The 18,544-nt window shown below is 44.0% G+C and overlaps 1 protein-coding gene across 2 annotated transcripts in view; it reads left to right on the plus strand.

The window, feature by feature from the left end:
* Positions 1-18,544, plus strand: part of PLS3 (plastin 3) — a 49,978-nt gene that overhangs the window by 26,159 nt on the left and 5,275 nt on the right. For both annotated transcript variants that reach the window (XM_082061569.1, XM_082061570.1), the window contains exons 2-10: positions 4,301-4,387; positions 8,816-8,979; positions 11,355-11,484; positions 11,917-12,049; positions 13,336-13,417; positions 14,099-14,264; positions 15,825-15,967; positions 17,412-17,507; positions 18,289-18,484. In XM_082061569.1, the coding sequence (XP_081917695.1) occupies positions 4,321-4,387; positions 8,816-8,979; positions 11,355-11,484; positions 11,917-12,049; positions 13,336-13,417; positions 14,099-14,264; positions 15,825-15,967; positions 17,412-17,507; positions 18,289-18,484 (1,177 nt within the window). In that variant the 5' untranslated portion in view covers positions 4,301-4,320. The remainder of the gene's footprint in view (positions 1-4,300; positions 4,388-8,815; positions 8,980-11,354; positions 11,485-11,916; positions 12,050-13,335; positions 13,418-14,098; positions 14,265-15,824; positions 15,968-17,411; positions 17,508-18,288; positions 18,485-18,544) is intronic.

Consider the following 18,544-nt stretch of genomic DNA (forward strand, 5'->3'; position numbering starts at 1 on the left):
AGCTTGAAGATGTCTTTAAAACCCCAAAGGCTTTGCTTGGACTGGACCAGAAAAAGGAGCCAGCAGAGCTGCTGGGTGCACCTGATGATGAGGTGCGGGGGGTGCATGTGCCCTCTCCTGCCTGCAAACATTTCTAAATGCAGCTGGTGCCCATGGACGAGGGTTCCTGCAGTGTCAGGAAATCCCTGCAGTATCCCAATCACCTGGAAAAGGATACAAAGAAAACTCAGGCTTTCAGCCCTCACCAGTGTCGCTTCCCTCACTGCTTTGCCCTGAGCAGAGTGGCTGCCCAGGTTAGCCCAGCAGCTCCAGAACCTGCACAGCCATACTGGGATGCACATGATGATGATGACAACCCCATGGAGAGGGTCTGTGCAGCAGTAGGGGAGAATCTCTTGCTGCAGAGGACTAGGACAGACTTTGTGGTGAGCAAATTTCACACATCTTGCAAAAGGAGCCAAGGGGGTGGATGGGGCAAGGCAAGCAGCAGAGTGCAGATAGTTACTCCATACTCTGATGTGGCCCTTGGCAGGGTCCAACCTGACCTGCAAAAACAGGGAGGAAGAGGAGGATGGGGTGAGCCACAGGAAGCCTGAGGGGCCAGATGCTATGCCAGCTGAATCACCGGGATTCCCTCCAAATTAGCCAGGCAGCTGCGTCAGTGCCTTGTGCTGCAAGTCCAGAGGCTCTGGCACTTGCCATGGCTCTTGGGGGAGACCAAGTGCTTGCCTGTCCCCCTCATTATACCTAAAGCAAGGCTGCTACGTGCTGGGTTAGTGGTCAGAGACATAAGGGTTTTGAAATATTTTTATTAGCTAATGCTGACTGACGTGCCTTCTCATGTCTGGAGCCTTTGTCATGAAAAGGCAGCAAAACCACAGGTTTCTCTGAGAAGGGAAAGATGTATGGGGTGAGTCACTGCTCCAGTCTAGGCCTAGCTCGCTCTTTTTTTTTTTTTTCAATCGTATGGAAAAAGAACGTATTAATACCTTTTTGTTGACACTTTAATGTGTCTCTGCATTTGTCTGTTTGAGTAAACAAATTTATGCTGTTAATCAGTCAGTTGTTGAGATATTAAAACAGGATGAATTTGGGAGGGACAAAGCGTCTCCGTTTTCAAACTAAAACAGAGCTGCTAAGAAGGCAAATTCTTCCATTTGGATCAGCAGTGAATTCCAGCTCTGTTTCTGTTGGAAGTGTTTGAGTGGCTGTTGGGAAATACTTGGTTTCTGTGCTTTCAAAATTGAATTAATCCTCCAACTTTTAAGGAGATGCACAAATACCTGAATGCTTCTCCCTCTGCCCTGCCATTTTTCACCCATCCTCTGTGCAGGATGCAGCTCCCAGGACTTCCCCTCTTGGGGAAGAGTCCTGGGGACTTTTTCTCTGGCCTTGAGTGTTTTTATGTTGCTGTCTGAGCAGTTAATTTGCCCAAATATCCTGGTTAGTTTTTGGCACTTGTGCTGGAAGTGCTGAGCTCCACAGTCCCTGCATCCCTTCAGTGACAGTCACCGCTGCAATGCTGTGTCTCCAGGTGGCTTACAGCTGTTAAAACACATGGTCTAGGGCAGCTTTTATTTGACCTGTATTGCAGTTCTGTCTGGAGAGCAAATAAACTAACCCTGATTCAGTGACTGCAGTGTGTTTAGAAGCTATAAAACTTGTTTGCACAGAAACTTGATACAACTCCTCTCAGGGAAGGGAGTTGATATTTGAAAACCTGAGATGTACTTAAAGCAGCTCTGATCTGCAGCACAAAGTGAAGTCTTCAAGGGACAGAAATGGGCTACACTGTCTGCCAGACACTCGCTTCTGTCAAGCTGCTTTAGTGTTTTGTGTGTTATGGAGCTGCCTTGGCTTTTCTTCTGTGGGGTGAGTGAAGAAGGCAGGAGCAAAAGGGATGTGGAGCAGGAATTGCTTCCTTATACACTGTGTTTATGTGTGCATTGACCTATGGACTGTTTGTCACCAGGGTGTAAAATGGGTGTGGGATCACTAGCTCACTTCTGTCTTCTCTTTTCCCCTTGTTGTCTCTCTAAAATGGGTCTTTAAATGTTAGTTAGTCTTTGGCTGTCATTGCATGCCCTTGGAAAAGACTTTTTCGTGGTAGAAGGGACTGGATGTGGTGAGGCGTGAGCAGCAGTCCTGCATCCCCACAGGGCTTCTAGTGGGGCAGCTGATGTGTGATCCCTATGCCAGGGTGATAAAAGGGCTTTTTATCTCCATGAAGACAAAGCCTCTTGTTTAAAAAATGCATGTGAATGAAAAACACGATTCTCAATGCCCTAGACTCAGCTATTAAAAACAAACAAAAAAACCCCTCAGGCAACAGAAGTCTGAAAAGCTTCCTTGCCTCCCAGCCCAGTGTACCAATGTGAGTGTAATACCCCTCCATTGCAAAAAAACTATGTAAAATTGCTTTGGGAGCTTAGCAGTCCCTGTCAACTTGTAACTTTGTGGCCCACTAACCTCTTCATATACTGTTTTGTTGGTTACTTTCCCCTCTTCAGACAGCTATAACAAGGTCAGGTATCACCTTCTTCTCAGGTTCAAATTCTCCATCTGTCCTCTCAAGCTGAGAAATAGAGAAGGAAGAAAAAATATGAAAACTGAGATAAACCTATTTTATAGACTGTTGGTGACTTTTACTGACTGTTAAACATCTTGTTATGTCCTCTGGCAGCCCTGCAGATGCTGGGAGATGGAGTCTGATGTGCTTTCCTTCATGTCTCTGCAGTGATGCAACTTCTTGTTGACTTTCTCTGCTGCTGGCACCTGTCTGAGCTGCTTTCCCAGGCTGCCACACCTGCCCATCACTCCCATCTCTAACAACTTCATCCTTTCCAAACTGAGTGAAGTGTTACAGAAAATGAATATTTACAGCTACAGGCAGACTTGTGTTCTTAAGCTAATAATTCATTGTGAAGGTAGCTGGGAGCCTCAGACAAAAGAGGTTTGCTAATCAGAGCGCAGTCATTTGTGGAACTGAGATTCTCATTGCTTGAGCAGTGAACCAGCCCATTTGGGATCCTGCCTTCTGACAGTCTGTAAATCTGAATTCACCCTGAATTCCTTTTGCTTACAGAGGAGGAGGCAGCTGTGTCTGTTCCCGTAGGCAGAGGAGGAACCTTTTATTTCTCAACTTGCAGTGACTGTAGCTAACAAAAGTGGGAGCTGGAAAAACTTGGGACGCAAATCTCATTTGAAGTTGCACTGAGCTTGCCCTGATCTCCATTTTTAGAGACTGAGCTAGAGCTAGCATATATGCTTGAATGTGCTTATCAGTGTGTACCTTTTTATTCATGCACGGGGATTGTCCTGTTTGCATTGTTCCATGAATTGCTAGTCTCTCTTGGTTGTATTGCCCCAAGTGCCAACAGGGCACAGTCTGATGTGCTGTCATGCATGTTGCGGGAAAGGGACATGGGCAGATTGTTGGTGTTTTCCCATCCCTATGGTGATACCTCCTGTCCAGGCTGGCTGAGTGGCACCTAACAAGTGCTCGGAAAGGAGGATTGTAGCAGATGGGTGTAGGAACTTTGTGGTTCATCCTCTCTGTTTCATTAACACCAAGCAGTTCTGATCAAAGTGAGGTTTCTGTGTACTCGGGGTTTGAGCATGGCTAATGCCTGCAGTTCTGTGCTTGCTTGTGATGTTCCCACCATGCCTTGCTCAGTAGGGTGGAGGGGTCAGCGGCAGTGCAAACAGCCTCTTGCTTACATGGTTTATTGAGAGACTGACTCTGGGGAAATAGGCAGGTGGTTATTCAAACAGTTTTCTCGTAGAAAAGCAGATTATTTCCTTTCTGCAAACAAGGTCAGGTATACTACTTTGTGCAAAAAGATATTTTTCAGGTACTGTTCAGAATCTGTATTATTTGAGTTTGGTAGCTGTGTGCTGTTGGGAGACAGAGAGGCAGACAGAGCACTCAGTATCTCTTGCATTAATATTTTAACTGTGGTTTCTGGTTTTGTTCAAAGTTGTGGAAAATCCCTGGAGATGTGAGCTTTTCTGAACTACAGAACATACTAGTAACGGGTACCTTAATATGTGCAGAACAGCGTAGCACATAAAATAAATACACAGAGTTAAATATTAACAAGGCTAATAGGATTTTTGACTTCTTAAGGAGTGCATTTCACATCTTCTGAATTTCACACATCTGTTTTCTTAGTGGAAAGATGAACATGGCTTCAAGAACTGTAGTGACCTTGGTACTGATTGTTGCTATACTGCTGTTCAAAACTGCATCCATTTGAAGGCATCCTGGTTTCACACAGTGTCTTTATTCTCTGTTTAGGTACTCCCTAGATTCATGAGATGGCCAACACCATGCAAATCTCCAAGGATGAGCTGGAGGAACTCAAGGAGGCCTTTGCCAAAGTTGGTAAGTCACAGAGAGGGCACCTTGCTCCTGTTTGCTGTGCATCTGAAATGGACTTATCCACCTCTGTGAGCACTGGTGCCAGCAGGACATGGGCATTCTGGTGCTCTCCTGATCTCTCCCATGCCAAGGAGCCCCTTGGCAGCCTTGTTGCTTCTGGCTTGTCACTTCTAGCCAAGGACCAAAAATGAAGGGACCTGGGCAGTTCAGCCCTCAGTGAGCAATGGCAGGCAGCCTCGCCCTGTTGCTCCAGGTGGGCTTTATTGATTCCTGATGGCAGAAGAAATAACCAAACAGGTATTGTATTACTTTGGCCCAGGCAACTCTGCAAGGTTTGCACAGTGCTTTTGTTCTGGTGATGTTGGTTTTGGCAGTTTGGCTGAGCTGTGCAGATGGTAAATGTAGGTGTTACGTTTCTGGTTTGTGCATGTGCATTTGAGGCACCACATTTGGTGAGCTTCTAGGCAAAACCTAATTAGTGGCTGTTTACCTGGCCAGTATAGAGTGACTTGTGGTGACAATAAAATGCTCTGTGGTTGCAATGCATGTGCATTGCCCTCTGGTGGCTTTATTTCTTCTCTGGTTCTCACCTCCATAACAGCGTGCAATGCTCTGGGAGTGCTCTGCCTGCCTTCCCGCTCTCCCCCTCTGCTGGCATTGCAGAAGCCTCTGGCAGGCTGCTTCAGAAAGCCTAAATGGGGAGAAAACTGACATAATGGAGAAAATTGTTTTCTGCTGTTTTAGTTTCCTGATATGGCTTACTGAGGATCAGAGGGATGCCAGGGAGGGGTGGGAATGGAGCTGGACGGCAACAGCGTGAGCTGAGGTCAGTGTGTGCAGCTGGAGAACCACACCCGGGACTGGCACTGCCCGGGAACGAGTTGCACAAGCAATCAGAGCCAGTGTTTCGTTCTCCTAACGGGACGTCAGCAGTGCTTGCGCGCTGGTTATGAATACAAATTGGTAGTTGCCTCACATCTGTATCGGGTAAGCTGCCTTTTGGAGCAGGGTGGCTCTTAAAACTCTCACATGCTCTAAACTCGCAATCTGTAGACAGGAATATGAATTTCAAAGACAACCTGTTCTCACGGAGCATTATTGCCTGTTGGACTTGAAGCAAGTTGCATTTTAGGCAGTTCCCTCTCCTGTCTCACTCTTCCTGGGACTTTTCCAGCAGGTGGAAGTGAGTTGCCGCAGAGGGAGATGAGTGACCATCATGCTTCTTGATGCCTAATGGGCCTCTGAGTGCAAACCTTAATAAGGCTGGGATGCAGGCAGCCCATTCTGTCCTTGCATAAACTTAAAATGATTAACCTGGCTGAAATGTGGTGGCTTTTTATCATTAGTGTGTGGGGAAATTATCAAGATTAGGTTGGCTGGCTGACTTCACACTGGAAACATGGAGAAACTCAAGTCAAATCCTGATTTGTTTTAGGAAACCAGTTCACCCTGCTCAGGAGGTGGGTCCCTGTTTGGTTTTAAATTATAAAAGCAATGTCAAAACTTAGGTATTATTGAGAAATGTGATAATTAGCCTGGACATACCCACAAGTGAGATGGGATCTGCTAGTCCTTCTGTTTTGTGTGCTTTAGGCATTGTACAGCTCACAAGCATTGCTGTGGGACACACCTGTCAGGAGTGTCTTGAATGCTCTCACTAATTTTTTTTCTTGCCAAAAGGAGCCACATTTGACCTAGGATATAGAACTGGTTGCCAAAAGGGTAACTGACTCTCACTGGGAACTTCAAATAGCATCTCTAGTGAATGTTGGACTAAGTTGGAATAAGGCTGCTGTATAAAATGAAGCCTTTCTTTCATCTCCCTGCTACCTAGAAGACTTGCAACCCAGCTGAGAAGCATGGTTATAGCAAAGCTCAGCTGGTTGGCTTCTAGGGTGTCATAAAGGAGATGTGGAGAGGAGGAAGTATCTCAGGGTGGTTTCATGGGCTACATGGGCTTCCTGGAGGCCTGCTGTAACTCTAGCATGAGGCAAGTTGTTGCTCAGGTTATGTAGGTTGATGGGACTTAAAAGATGTGTGTTTGACCAGCTTTTCTGTATACAGCTAGACTGGATTGAGACATCTGGTGATGCTGGAAGGCAGTGAACTGTGCTACTACAAACTCTGTCACCACTTCCCTTCTATGCCACTAGAAGGTATCCCCTCTCTCCCATGAAGCTGGTGTGCTGTACTCTGACAGCCATCAAAACGCAAGAGTCCCACAGGCTCCCTCCTGCTTACTGAAAACAGCCCATAGGTGAGAAAATATGGTTTAAGGTTAGCACTGAAATCAGCCGCAGCTCACATGAGCAGCTCTCAGCGTCCTACAACCGTTTGTATTGGAAGTGATCCAAGTGGTAGACAGCAGGGGGGAAAAAAGCATTTGAACATCTGTAAAAGCAATTAGGTGGGGCATAAGAACTGTCTTGACTTTAAATGACCCACAGGTTAGTGGGAGCAGGTTGCTTCAAATCTCAGCTGATCTCTGAATTTGTTCTGTAGGACAGGAATGGGTATGTATGTACTTGGCCAAGCAGTGGCACTTCATAAGGGAGGTATGGCAGAACAAAATCTGCAAACTTGCTTTGTTTATTTGTCTTCCTTCTTCCTGTTTCTAATAGCAGAGATAAGCATCTTTTCTGGAAAACACGAAGTACTTAAAAACCCAGCTGAACACTTTGTTCACTGCTGCAAGGTGGCAAAACAATGCTCTGAAATGTTAGCTTAAGGCAAATAGGGATCTGTGATCCTGCTAGATTGTGTCCTGCTGAGCATTTATCCTTAAAAGGGAATGTGTGGGTTACTTTCCCCTCTTGCATCCTGTTATTTAAGCTATTTTAAGGACTTGTCGGTCGGAAGCTGAGCCAGAGCTTGAAGCAGCTTCTGGGTTGTGTTTATTGTGGCTTTGCTGGGCCACCTGCTTATGGGCAGAAGATGGTGCTGTACATCGCTGCAGTGACCTCTGCAGGGCTGGGATGCTGGCGTGCATGCATCTTTCAGTAGAAACAGGAAACTTCAGATGTGCTGTAGTTTCCTTTCCACCAGGCAGATTATAATGAATCCAGGCTGTAGCTTGTCTGTTAAAATAATTTTGCTTTCTTCCATTAGAAATTCTGGGCCGTAGGCCGAAGGATTTAATTTGGGATAGCTTCTATTTCGACAGCCTCTTCAGCTGTGGAATGCCCTTTCAGATTTTGTTAGAGAGGGGATTTTAGACCACCTTCTGTCTGAGGTCTGGCTTTGTTGCAGGACATCCAGCAAGGCACCATATGGTGGCCCTGCAGTAATGCTGGAAATAATTATGGAACTTGCTGGTGCTGTAAAGGTGGCTACTCTTTTTTTTTAATGCTGCTAGTTTGTACATTTGACCGTGATGCCAGAAGGAGAACAGAGACAGCAGGAAGTGAAGCAGCAGCTCCCCTGTGGGATGGGGGTTTCAGGCCTATTTGTCACGTTTACAGGGCTCAAGGCTATTTGACATCTTAAGAGTAGAACGGGTCTGTGTTCTACTACGTAGTCAATCACTAGTTAAAATTACTCAGCTCTGCTACCAAGCCAAAACCATGGACTACCACATCCACTGGGCTTTAGCACTTAAATCTGCCTTTCTGTGCCCAAGAAACTACAACTTGAAATGAGAGCATTTCTACTGCAAAACCAGTGACTTGGTGTAGGGTCTTGTGGTTGCACCAACAGACATGTCTTGCTCATAAATTCCTCTCCCAAAGTGTCTGGGACATAGATGCCCTTTCACTTTATGAAGTAAATCAGTGATTACTTTTTTTTTTTTTTTTTTTTTTTTTTCAGGATACTATGGAAGAATAACTCTTACGGGTGGGTGTTTGGGATGTTGTTCAGAGTTGGGAGAACTTAGGTCCTGAGACCCAAGGATTCTGATTGAGTGAATGTGCATTACTCAGCAGTGTGTGCCCTTCACACTTGATCACAAGCTGGCTATCAGAGCCCAGCGCAGGTGCTGGGAGCCACTGGTGTGCGGCTCCTCCTGATGGGCAGTACCTTTCCTGGTGCCATGCTCCTGAATCACATGTTCTCACATCTGATTGTGTGTTTCAGGTGGCTTTTTGTGCTTCGGGGCTGCTAAATTTTCTTTTTTTTTTCTTGGTTATTTTAATTGGGCAGAAGTAAACCTTCCTTGAACTGTGCAGACCCAGAGGAGTATTTTTGGTGAGGGCATCCTGCTGTGTGTTTGTGTCCTGCACAGATCTTGCTTTCAGCAAAGATGAATTCTCTATGCAATGTGGCCACATACAAGGTATGCCAGGGGATTCCTCCGTACCTCCATATGTTGTAGATGTCCCCAGTGTGCAGGTTACTCTCTGTTGAGCACTTTTCTGTCCCACCATCTGGGGCTGATGCTGTTGGGGTAGTGGTTTGTTTCTAAAACCTTCTCTTTCCCCTTCTCTTCCTCAGACCTCAACAGCAATGGGTTCATCTGCGACTATGAGTTGCATGAGCTCTTCAAGGAAGCCAACCTGCCTCTTCCTGGGTACAAAGTGAGAGAGATCATCCAGAAGCTCATGATCGACAGTGACAAGAATAAAGATGGGAAGATTAGTTTCGAAGAGTTCGTCTATGTAAGTGGTATTTCTGAATTTCCAGCAACCGGGGGAACCCCTTTTAGACAAATCTAAGGAGGAGGTTAGGAGAGGTTGAACCTGGCTTCTTGGCCACTTACCCTAATCCCAGTTTTCTTTCTGCAAACTAATCACTTTTGAGGAATTGTTATGTAAATATAAGTTGTTTGTACAGATCTCTGCACATGACTGGTCTTCTGTGCTGTCACTGCCAGCCTTTAGATTTGGACAGAGGGGAAATATTTTGATTTTTAAACAAAACAAACAAAACCACAACATCGACAAAAAATCCACATGCTTTTCCTACATGTTGGAGGTCGAAAGACCATTTCCACATGAGGTGACAACTGGAAAAAAGATTTCCAGTTCTTCAGGCTTACAGCATTGACTGGAACCTACTCAGTTTTTTCCAGACACATGGATGAATTCTTGTTTTCCCAGTGAAGCAGTATAATTTCCTTTCTCAATTTAATGCGACTACAAGTATTTGCTAAAAATTTGACACACTTGGAGATTCAACCTAGATGTTGATGTAGGAAAATTCAGATCCATTTGTTGCCTTAAAAGGAAAGGAGTAACAATATAGGAGAAGCTGGAGGATGGGTCTAACCCTCAGGCATTTTTCTGTATAAACAGGGCAACACTTCTTCTGAGATACTGGTTCAATATCTGTCCCATCATACTTTTTATACTTTGACTGAATGCTGAAAGGGTAATAAAAGTATGCGCAGTACATTGAGGGAGTTGTCTTCATGTCAACCATTTTTCTCAGTATTTCTTCATTTATCTTCACCTTCTGTTCCTTAATTGTTTTCAGACCCTCTGAACTTTTGAGTTCGGAGTCAACTAGTAAGTCGGAGTTTGTTTGCAGTTTGTGAACACTTGCATGTTGGGTGCATGTTTCAGCTGTTGGTTTGAGCTGGTCTATAACTTTAACTTTGCACTAGGAAGGATGAAATAAATCGCTTCAGTCACATTGGAATGGTACCAATGATCGAGTAAACATGAAATATCTTACAGGCAACTAAGCTATATAGTAGAAGCAATGATTTGTTGTAGGATTTTTGCAAACCGAAGTGTTGCTGTTTTTCTAACTCTGAGCACTTTTGCTGGTGTTTATGGTACAAAGGATAACATGAACTGACTTGAGACTGGGGGCAAGTGACTTAGTGGTACCTCAGCATTAAAGCATGTATTTTCAAAGAAGGCATGTGATACCAGTAATTAATCCAGCAAATTTTTAAATAAATAAATCTGTATCAAACTCTTTATGTTTAAAACCAAGCAACCAATGAGAAAACCCAAAACTTCTGAGCTCTTGAGTCTTCACTCAGCTCTGCCTGATCACCAGGGTAAGCAAAACCCCTGCATGCCATCAGGAGATGGTTTGACTGTTCCACATCATCATCTTGACCTGCCACCTCCCCTGCGTTAGGGCTGGGGAAGGCAAGGTATGACAGCCAGTGGGCTAGCCCTGTGGTGGCACCTCCGCAGCCAGGCGGTCAAGTCCCCTCCTCTCTGTTAAACACAAGCACTTCGTTGTTCTGCTTTACAGTGCTGGTTCATTGCCCTTTTCTGGGTAGTGTTTAGAGAACCTGCATAGGTTTCATTTGTGTTTTCTGTGTGGTTGAAACTAATTGGGCTAGGTTTTGAAGGAGTTACTGTAGGCTTTCAAGCCATTGAATGTATTTCTTTCAAACAGTTGCTCAGTTCTGTAGGACATCAGGGCCACTAATATTAACATTCAGCCTGCACAAATGGCACATCTAATATTTCTGTGCTAAAACATCTCTTCTGCCCTTAAACATGAGGGTGTTTCGTCGGTTAGCCCAAACCCGCTTTAAGGGGATTCTTTACCTGGAGTGCTCACAGTTGCACATTATTGCATATTTGATTTGACTGTTAGCACTTACAGAGAATTGTTTCTTGGGTTGTGGACAGTGTCTTGTGTGTGAGCTAAAGTCACAGTCACACGAGCATCTGGCTTATGCAGGAAGGTTAAAATTGCACAACAGCTTTCTCAACTTTGGTCCTGTGGAAACTGCTGCATGTGCACCTGCTCTCAGACTGCAAAGGTTTCACTTTTTGTTTTTCTCATGGTCTCTTGAAAGCTACTGGAAAAGGTAAATGTATGTGAGGTACTTCATGCCTAATGCTTCTGTTTCAATAGTCACTTGCAATATGCGTTTGAGAGAGGGGAATGACTCTTTGCCCACTATCCATGTTAAATCTAATACCGCCACACCCTTACTGGGCCCTTCACATTTGCCAATTTTACTTCAAAGTTTGCTTTAAAGCCGAGAAGAAATAGCTTCTTGTGTGTTCCTTTTATTTTATGAAGTTCTTCTTGTCTAACAGAGCACCTTAAATTGTAGATTTTCCAAGAAGTGAAAAGCAGCGATATCGCTAAAACATTCAGAAAGGCAATTAACAGGAAGGAAGGAATCTGTGCGATCGGGGGCACCTCGGAGCTCTCCAGTGAGGGGACGCAGCACTCTTATTCAGGTACCGCTCTGTCTTTCGGCTCCTCTCTTTGCCCAAAATAATAGATTTCTACTGCCCTGCCACGTGTTGGGCTTTTGGTTTTCAATAACTAAATGATCTCCTGTCAAGGCGAGAGCAGGACGGGATTAGAGGGTAATGCAAGATTAGCAGCCTATAAATTAAACGTGTGCTTATTTGTTTTGTTAACTGTGCTTGCTGATGAAGTCCTTGTGTCACACTGGAATATAGTAAAGTTGTTGAGGAATGAGTAAATAACAAGAATATTCTGGTTATTGGAAGTTATATTTATTTAAAGTTTGTATGACTAATACAATAGTGTGGTAATGATAACGGGGCTTTTATTTCCCTGGGCTATTGTACACTGATTTATTTTGGAAAATCTTTGCTATGTTATAAAAAAGCCTGTATTAAATTTACAATTTGTTATCTTAGAGGAAGAAAAATATGCCTTTGTAAACTGGATAAACAAAGCCCTGGAAAATGATCCCGACTGTAGGCACGTTATTCCAATGAACCCAAATACAGATGACCTGTTCAAAGCTGTGGGAGATGGGATTGTACTATGGTAAGTCATGATGGCTTCTGACTTTAAAAAAAAAATAACCAAAATAACTTCCCCAAATTGTATTTAGAGGAATTTTCATCTTATTCTAGGCTGTACTTGTGACTACTGTGTGTACATAAAGTTTTGCACATATAAAAAGGGGCTCAGTCACTCAGGTTTTCATTGTCACTGTGTGATGCTTCAGCTTTGATGCCAACTTCATGAGCTGGTATTTTTGTCTAGTGTGTTTGTTTGGGCTTGAGACTGAGTTTGCTAAAGGGGAGAAGGTACCTTGCGGGAGCAGAAATTGTCCTGGCGCAAACTCAGCCTGCTGCCAGGTAGCTTGAGTGAGGGCAGATGTGTTAAATAGCCTATTTTCTTGCATGTTTAGACAGACAGTAGCCTCTGTGGGAATGTTAATGACCTTATGAATTAACCCCAAAATGGATTTTCTGGGAATCCTCTTGTTGCTTTTGATAATAGCTGCAGTAAGTTAGTAAAGTAACTCATTTAACTGCATGCTGACAAGTAGAAGGCATCCAGGGCTGTTAAATACCAACCACCTTCTATATATGGGGTTTCTTTTGTTTTTGTGGTTTTGTTTTGTTTTTTAAACGTAAATGAATTCATATAGTGGAGAACTCCGTCAGCCTGGAATTTCAGTAACTCTGTATCAATATGCAGAAGATGTTTAGTGGACTGCCCATTGTCTTTAATTTCTTTATTTTTTCTTTAGTTTGTGACTTTTTTTTCCTAATTTCCCCAGTTTCAAGTAATCCAGGTCTTCAGGTGAAGACTGAAATGAGTGGCAAGTAGTTCATAATGTAAAGTAAAAACTTGCCGTATTTTTTGTTGACTAAAAATTCATTGTGCTCATGTGCTCCCCACTGAGCTCTCAAAGTGCTTGTGCTTTTGGGGGGCAGTTTTTCCTTACCAGCAGTAGTACACCTTTACAATAGGAGGAAATGCATTTTTTTACTAGAATCTGCAGTGGATGTCAACAGAGAATGAGTCTTTGCTAGTACAGTGACTGCACTGTGAATAATTCATTGGCTCTTTTTGCTCCAGCAGCTGAGATCAGTAGTAGCCAGTAACATGTTTAAGGTTTCAGGCTTTGCTATTAGTTACAAATACATTCTTGATAACATAAATATTAATTTCTTATTTATACAACCTTGATTTAAAAAAAATACACAAAACCAAACAGGCAAAAGGAAATTTACTGCTGTGAATATTGTAACAGTTCATTGAGTTCTGTTGAGATTAAACACTAAACATTCAAATATTATTGTTTTTCTTCCTGCCAGCAAAATGATCAACCTTTCTGTTCCGGACACAATTGATGAAAGAGCAATTAACAAGAAGAAACTCACACCATTCATAATTCAGGTATAATACATTTCTGTACTTTTTTCTGAAATTCATATCCAGATAGAATTAATGAAAATTTAACCTGGTGACTTGAGGGATTATTGTGGAACTCTGGAAAGGGGCAAGTTTTATAATTTACATTTAAATATTAAGAGCAGTTTTGTACTGTGCAGAATTGACAGTCTTAGTACTGTAGGTACAGTTAAAAAGACACAAATGCTAAATTAATGACAAATGGGTGAAATGGCTGGAATACTGTGTGCACCTGATATTGCTGTGGTGATTATATACAGTGCTGTCTTTTGAAAACAAGATGGTTATTGGCATTGGGTGTCTATAACCGTTTCACGGTACGACAGGTTGTCATTGTGAGGATGCCTCTGTGTGTGTGTGTCTGTGTATAACTTAACACTTCTTCTAGCCTCATTCTTGTTGATGCCACTAGATGTGACTGACTCAGAGGATGAAACTAAATACCAGAGGCTGAAATTAAACCCTGGTGCCTAGTTCTGTTCTCATTGATTCAGCCTGCTGCCACCACGGCTCTGTTAAACTTCAGGCAGAGAGCGGCTGGGAGCGTTTCCTTGAGCTGTTGTTGTTTGAGCAAGGACAAGGGGGAAATCTCCACTCCACTGGCACTGGATGAAAGGCAAAGCAGCATCTCTTCTGGCTGTATCTCACTCGCTGTGCTGTTCACAGGAGAACCTGAACCTGGCGTTGAATTCTGCATCTGCCATTGGGTGTCATGTTGTCAATATTGGTGCAGAGGACTTGAGGGAAGGGAAACCCCACCTTGTCCTTGGGCTTCTCTGGCAAATTATTAAGATCGGCTTGTTCGCTGACATCGAGCTCAGCAGAAATGAAGGTAAATGAAGCTATAAGTGATTACTTCTAAAGCATGAATGCCGTGTTGTATGCGCTGTCACCTCCAGCCCCATCGCTGCCTCTTCCCTCCCCTCTCCTCATCTCTGCTGAAAGGCGAGTGATCACCTTCGGGTTCATGGGGGCATGTGCTGAGCCAAGTGCTCTCCAGCCTCTTTATAGCTGTGAAGCTGGTTCAGGTGGGTGAGTTGTGCCATCCTGGTAACGTGTGTCTGCCTCGGAGAACTGGCTGAACACATGTCTGTATGTTGAGATGCATCTTGGCTCGAGCCTTGTGGTGTGAATGAGTGTGGTGCTGCGGGCTTCCTTGGGCTGGACAGGCTCTGCTGGTGTGATTTAGCCTGGAGAAAAGGAGACTCAGGGGAGACCTTGTCGCTCTACAACTATCTGAAAGGAGGTCGTAGCATGGAGGGTGTTAGTCTCTCCTCCCAAGTAACAAGCAAGAGGAAATGGCCTCAAATTGTGCCAGGGGAGGTTTAGATTGGATATTAGGAAAAAATTCTTCAGGGAAAGGGTTGTCAGGCATTGGAACAGGCTGCCCACGGCAGTGGTGGAGTCACCATCCCTGGAGGGGTTTAAAAGATGTATAGATGAGGTTCTTAGAGACATGGTTTAGTGCTAGAGTTAGAATATGTTTGGACTTGATGTTCTGAAGGGTCCCTTCCAACTGAAATTATTCTGTTATTCGGCCACAGGTATGTAACAGTATTAAAAGGTGGCAAAAGCTGCTTGCATCCTTTTAGGATTATAGACAACTGCACAGCTTCCTCAAAACAAAAATAAACAAACACAAAACAAAACAAAACAAAAAAAAAAAAGAAGAAGAGGGCTTTCACTCTTTGGGAATGTGTTCACAATGACTTGGTTCTCCTAAAATCATCCTTGCTACTGTCAGTGGTACAGCTCAGCTCTCCCTTGGTTCTTGGTGTTGGGGGTGCTGCAGCTCTCCCCATGTGCTCGCTTGGTCCTGCACAACAGCCTGCAGAATGTAAAGTTTAACTTTTCAAATCATTCGAAGAGCTCTGTTATTCCTGCATGGGCTACCAGAGCACCCAGATGGATGGAGGGGCTTCAGTATCTTTTATTTTAACTTCCCAATTGTGAAGTGGTAACATGGTTTCACCTAGATCGAAAAGTTGTGGCAAGGGAAGCACCAGCCAATTAAAAGTGTGCTTGTCTTGATTTCTCTGGCTTTTTTTAACAGTGCATATGAAGCTGCTTGGAAGTGCTTTTTCATTGAGATAGAGGCGCATTTACATTTAGCTTACTGTCATCAGTTTAAAAGACTGTGTATAAAATCTAAATAGTTTTGTTATAGAAGAAAATGGAAAATATTTCTTACACACAGTTTTCTTGATCATTCACACTCTTTGTAACAACCAACCGGGGAAAACTCCACTAATATCCAGATTATTTTGACTTAATCAGTAGTTAGTATTGTCCCCAACTTCTCCCCCTGAAATGCTACTGCAGCTCTAATTCTGCTGTCCAGGTTTGTCTCTTGAAAACTCCTTCCTTCCCCTCACAAGTATTCTTCTTCTAGCACTGGCTGCCTTACTGCGTGATGGTGAAAATCTGGAGGACCTTATGAAGCTATCCCCAGAAGAACTGCTCCTAAGATGGGCCAACTTCCACTTGGAAAACGCGGGCTGGCACAAAATCAATAACTTCAGCGCAGATATTAAGGTACCCAGAACTATCCTGGCCTGCGCATGACTGGGAAAAGGCTGGGAGGTGGCCAGGGCTGTGTTTGCATGTGTGAATGATGCCCTTCATCCGCAGACAGGACCTTTCTTAACCTTAACACCCTGAGCAGATTTAACAGGGGTTTTATGGGTGGTATATTTAAGGTATCACAGTGCTGTTCTCTCATGCCATGAGGTTGAGCCCAGTGTTGAGCTGTCTTGAGTGTTTTCTCCGGTGCTAGTGGGACCCTGCTGCAAAGCTGTTGCACATTTTAATTGAGTATGAAACTGATATCACTCATGTTTTCAAATGTTCTTAATCCATCTCTTTTGATGGAAAAAAATTTCAGTGGCATTCAGCTTATTCCAGGGATGCAGCAAAGCATTTCACCCTGAGAGTGTGACTTCCACAGTCTTGGCAAGTGATGGCATTTCATCCAAAACATCACTGGCTGGACAGAGGAAAGGAAACAAGACCCCTGTACACTGGCCTGAGTAGAAATGGGAGCAGGGAGTCTCACAGCTATTTTTGAGATGTGAGAGGGTGGCTCTCTTCTCGCAGCACTAGTGAGAAATAGAGGGTGGTGAATCCTGGTCAGTGTGGGGTTTTTGGACACTGGTCCCAGCAGGTTTCTGGAGCTTATTCACATGGCCAGTGGTTTTGAGGAGGAGAAAGAGGACTGCAGTGGACTCCATGTTAAAGGACTGTTAGGGTGGAAAAAATAATTGATAATTGGGGAGCTCAGAGCTTGCCTGCATGTGTGCACTTACACATAGTCACTTGTATTTCCAACTTCAAAATTATTACAGCTTTGCTGATAGCTGTTGGCTTGTCTAGTGCAACCCCTAGGCTGCCAGGGTATGCTGAGATGCTTCTTAGTATTGAGGACTAAACGGACTTTCGGTTGATAATTACTGCAGCTATTTGCTTCTTGTAGTTTCTGACCATCCCTGGGCTCTCTCCTTTAAGCTATTCTATTAATAGCTAATGGACAGGCACAGGAGAAAATATCCAGATTTCTTGTGATCAGCTTTTTGTCTGGACTTTGTCTTCACTGAGCCATATTCATAATTGCTGTAGCAGTAGGAATTGTTGCCTCGTTGAGGGGACAGGGCTGCCTTAGGGCATCTGGCTGTGGGGGCTGTGACAGCGAGCAGCACAGGGTCACTTTCACAACACAGCTTGCAGCAAAAGCAGCCTTCAAATAGTTAAACCCCATAATTTTAATCTTAAATATTTCTAACCTTTTCCCTTTCTGTTTCCTTTTCTGCTGCCTGGATTTCTGCCATCATGCTCTCTTTTAAGCTTACAGATTTTGGTAATTCAGTAAAGGTACATAAGCCAATTATGCACAGTGACTTATTAAAGATGAGCCTGAAATGAATTGTTATGGTGTATTCACTGCTGTACTGGAGACCTGAATTTTCTTTTTTATCCATTTCAGGATTCCAGAGCTTATTACCACCTCCTCAACCAAATAGCACCTAAAGGGCAGAAAGAAGGAGAGCCTCAGATTGATATTAACATGTCAGGTTTCAATGTAAGTATTCAGGCTGTTGTGTCCTCATGCTGTACTACCTGTACCCTATAATTGCCCTGTGACATCTAGGTAACCTGGTATCTTAATTTCTAGAACGTATAAAGTGTCAATGGCCTTACATGCACCTCAGGTGTGTGCTAAATGAGTGGTTGTTGCAGGCCTGATCACTACCCACCAATTACCATATAAGATTAAGAAATTATCTGTGGTTTTGTTCCATTTGTGAGCATGCTGACTTCTGCTTTTGCACCACTAAGTTCAAAAAGCATGGAAGTTGGAAAGTGTATAAACTTGGAAAATACCATGCTAGGTAAAATACCAAGAAAAACTGGGACAATTGCAAACAATGGTTTTAAACTAGAAAAGGGGAGATTCTGGTTAGATATGAGGAAGGAACTTTTTACAATGAGGGTGGTAAAACACTGTCCCAGGTTGCCCAGAGAGGTGGCGGATGCCCCATTCCTGGAGACATCCCAGGCCAGGCTGGACAGGGCTCTGAGCAACCTGATCTGGGTGAAGATGTCCCTGCTCATGGCAGGGGGGTTGGACTAGATGAGCTTTGAAGGTCCCTTCCAACCCAAACTATTCTATGGTCCTATATATGACATCCACAGCAGCAGGGTTTAATACACATGCTTCATCCCTTTGCTTGATTAGTGACTGATGCCCAACGAAGGCAGGTGGAGTGGTGACATTGCCCCAGGTAGCAGTTGGGAGCTTCCCATCTGCTTCGTAGCCCAGTCTCTTCCATGATGGCTCTTGTCTGTTCCATACCTGGCAGGAGAAGGACGACTTGCGGAGAGCAGAGTACATGCTTCAGCAGGCAGATCGGCTTGGCTGCCGGCAGTTCGTCACACCAGCTGATGTAGTTAGTGGCAATCCCAAACTGAACCTGGCCTTTGTTGCCAACCTGTTCAACAAGTATCCAGCACTTACCAAGCCTGAAAACCAGGACATCGACTGGACACTACTGGAAGGTGATGGCCATATCAGTTTACAAAATTAACAGGAGGGAAATATCTAAAGTAAACACTTGT

Source organism: Streptopelia decaocto, assembly GCF_964273445.1.
Source record: "Streptopelia decaocto genome assembly, chromosome: 10".
Lineage (NCBI taxonomy): Eukaryota > Metazoa > Chordata > Aves > Columbiformes > Columbidae > Streptopelia > Streptopelia decaocto.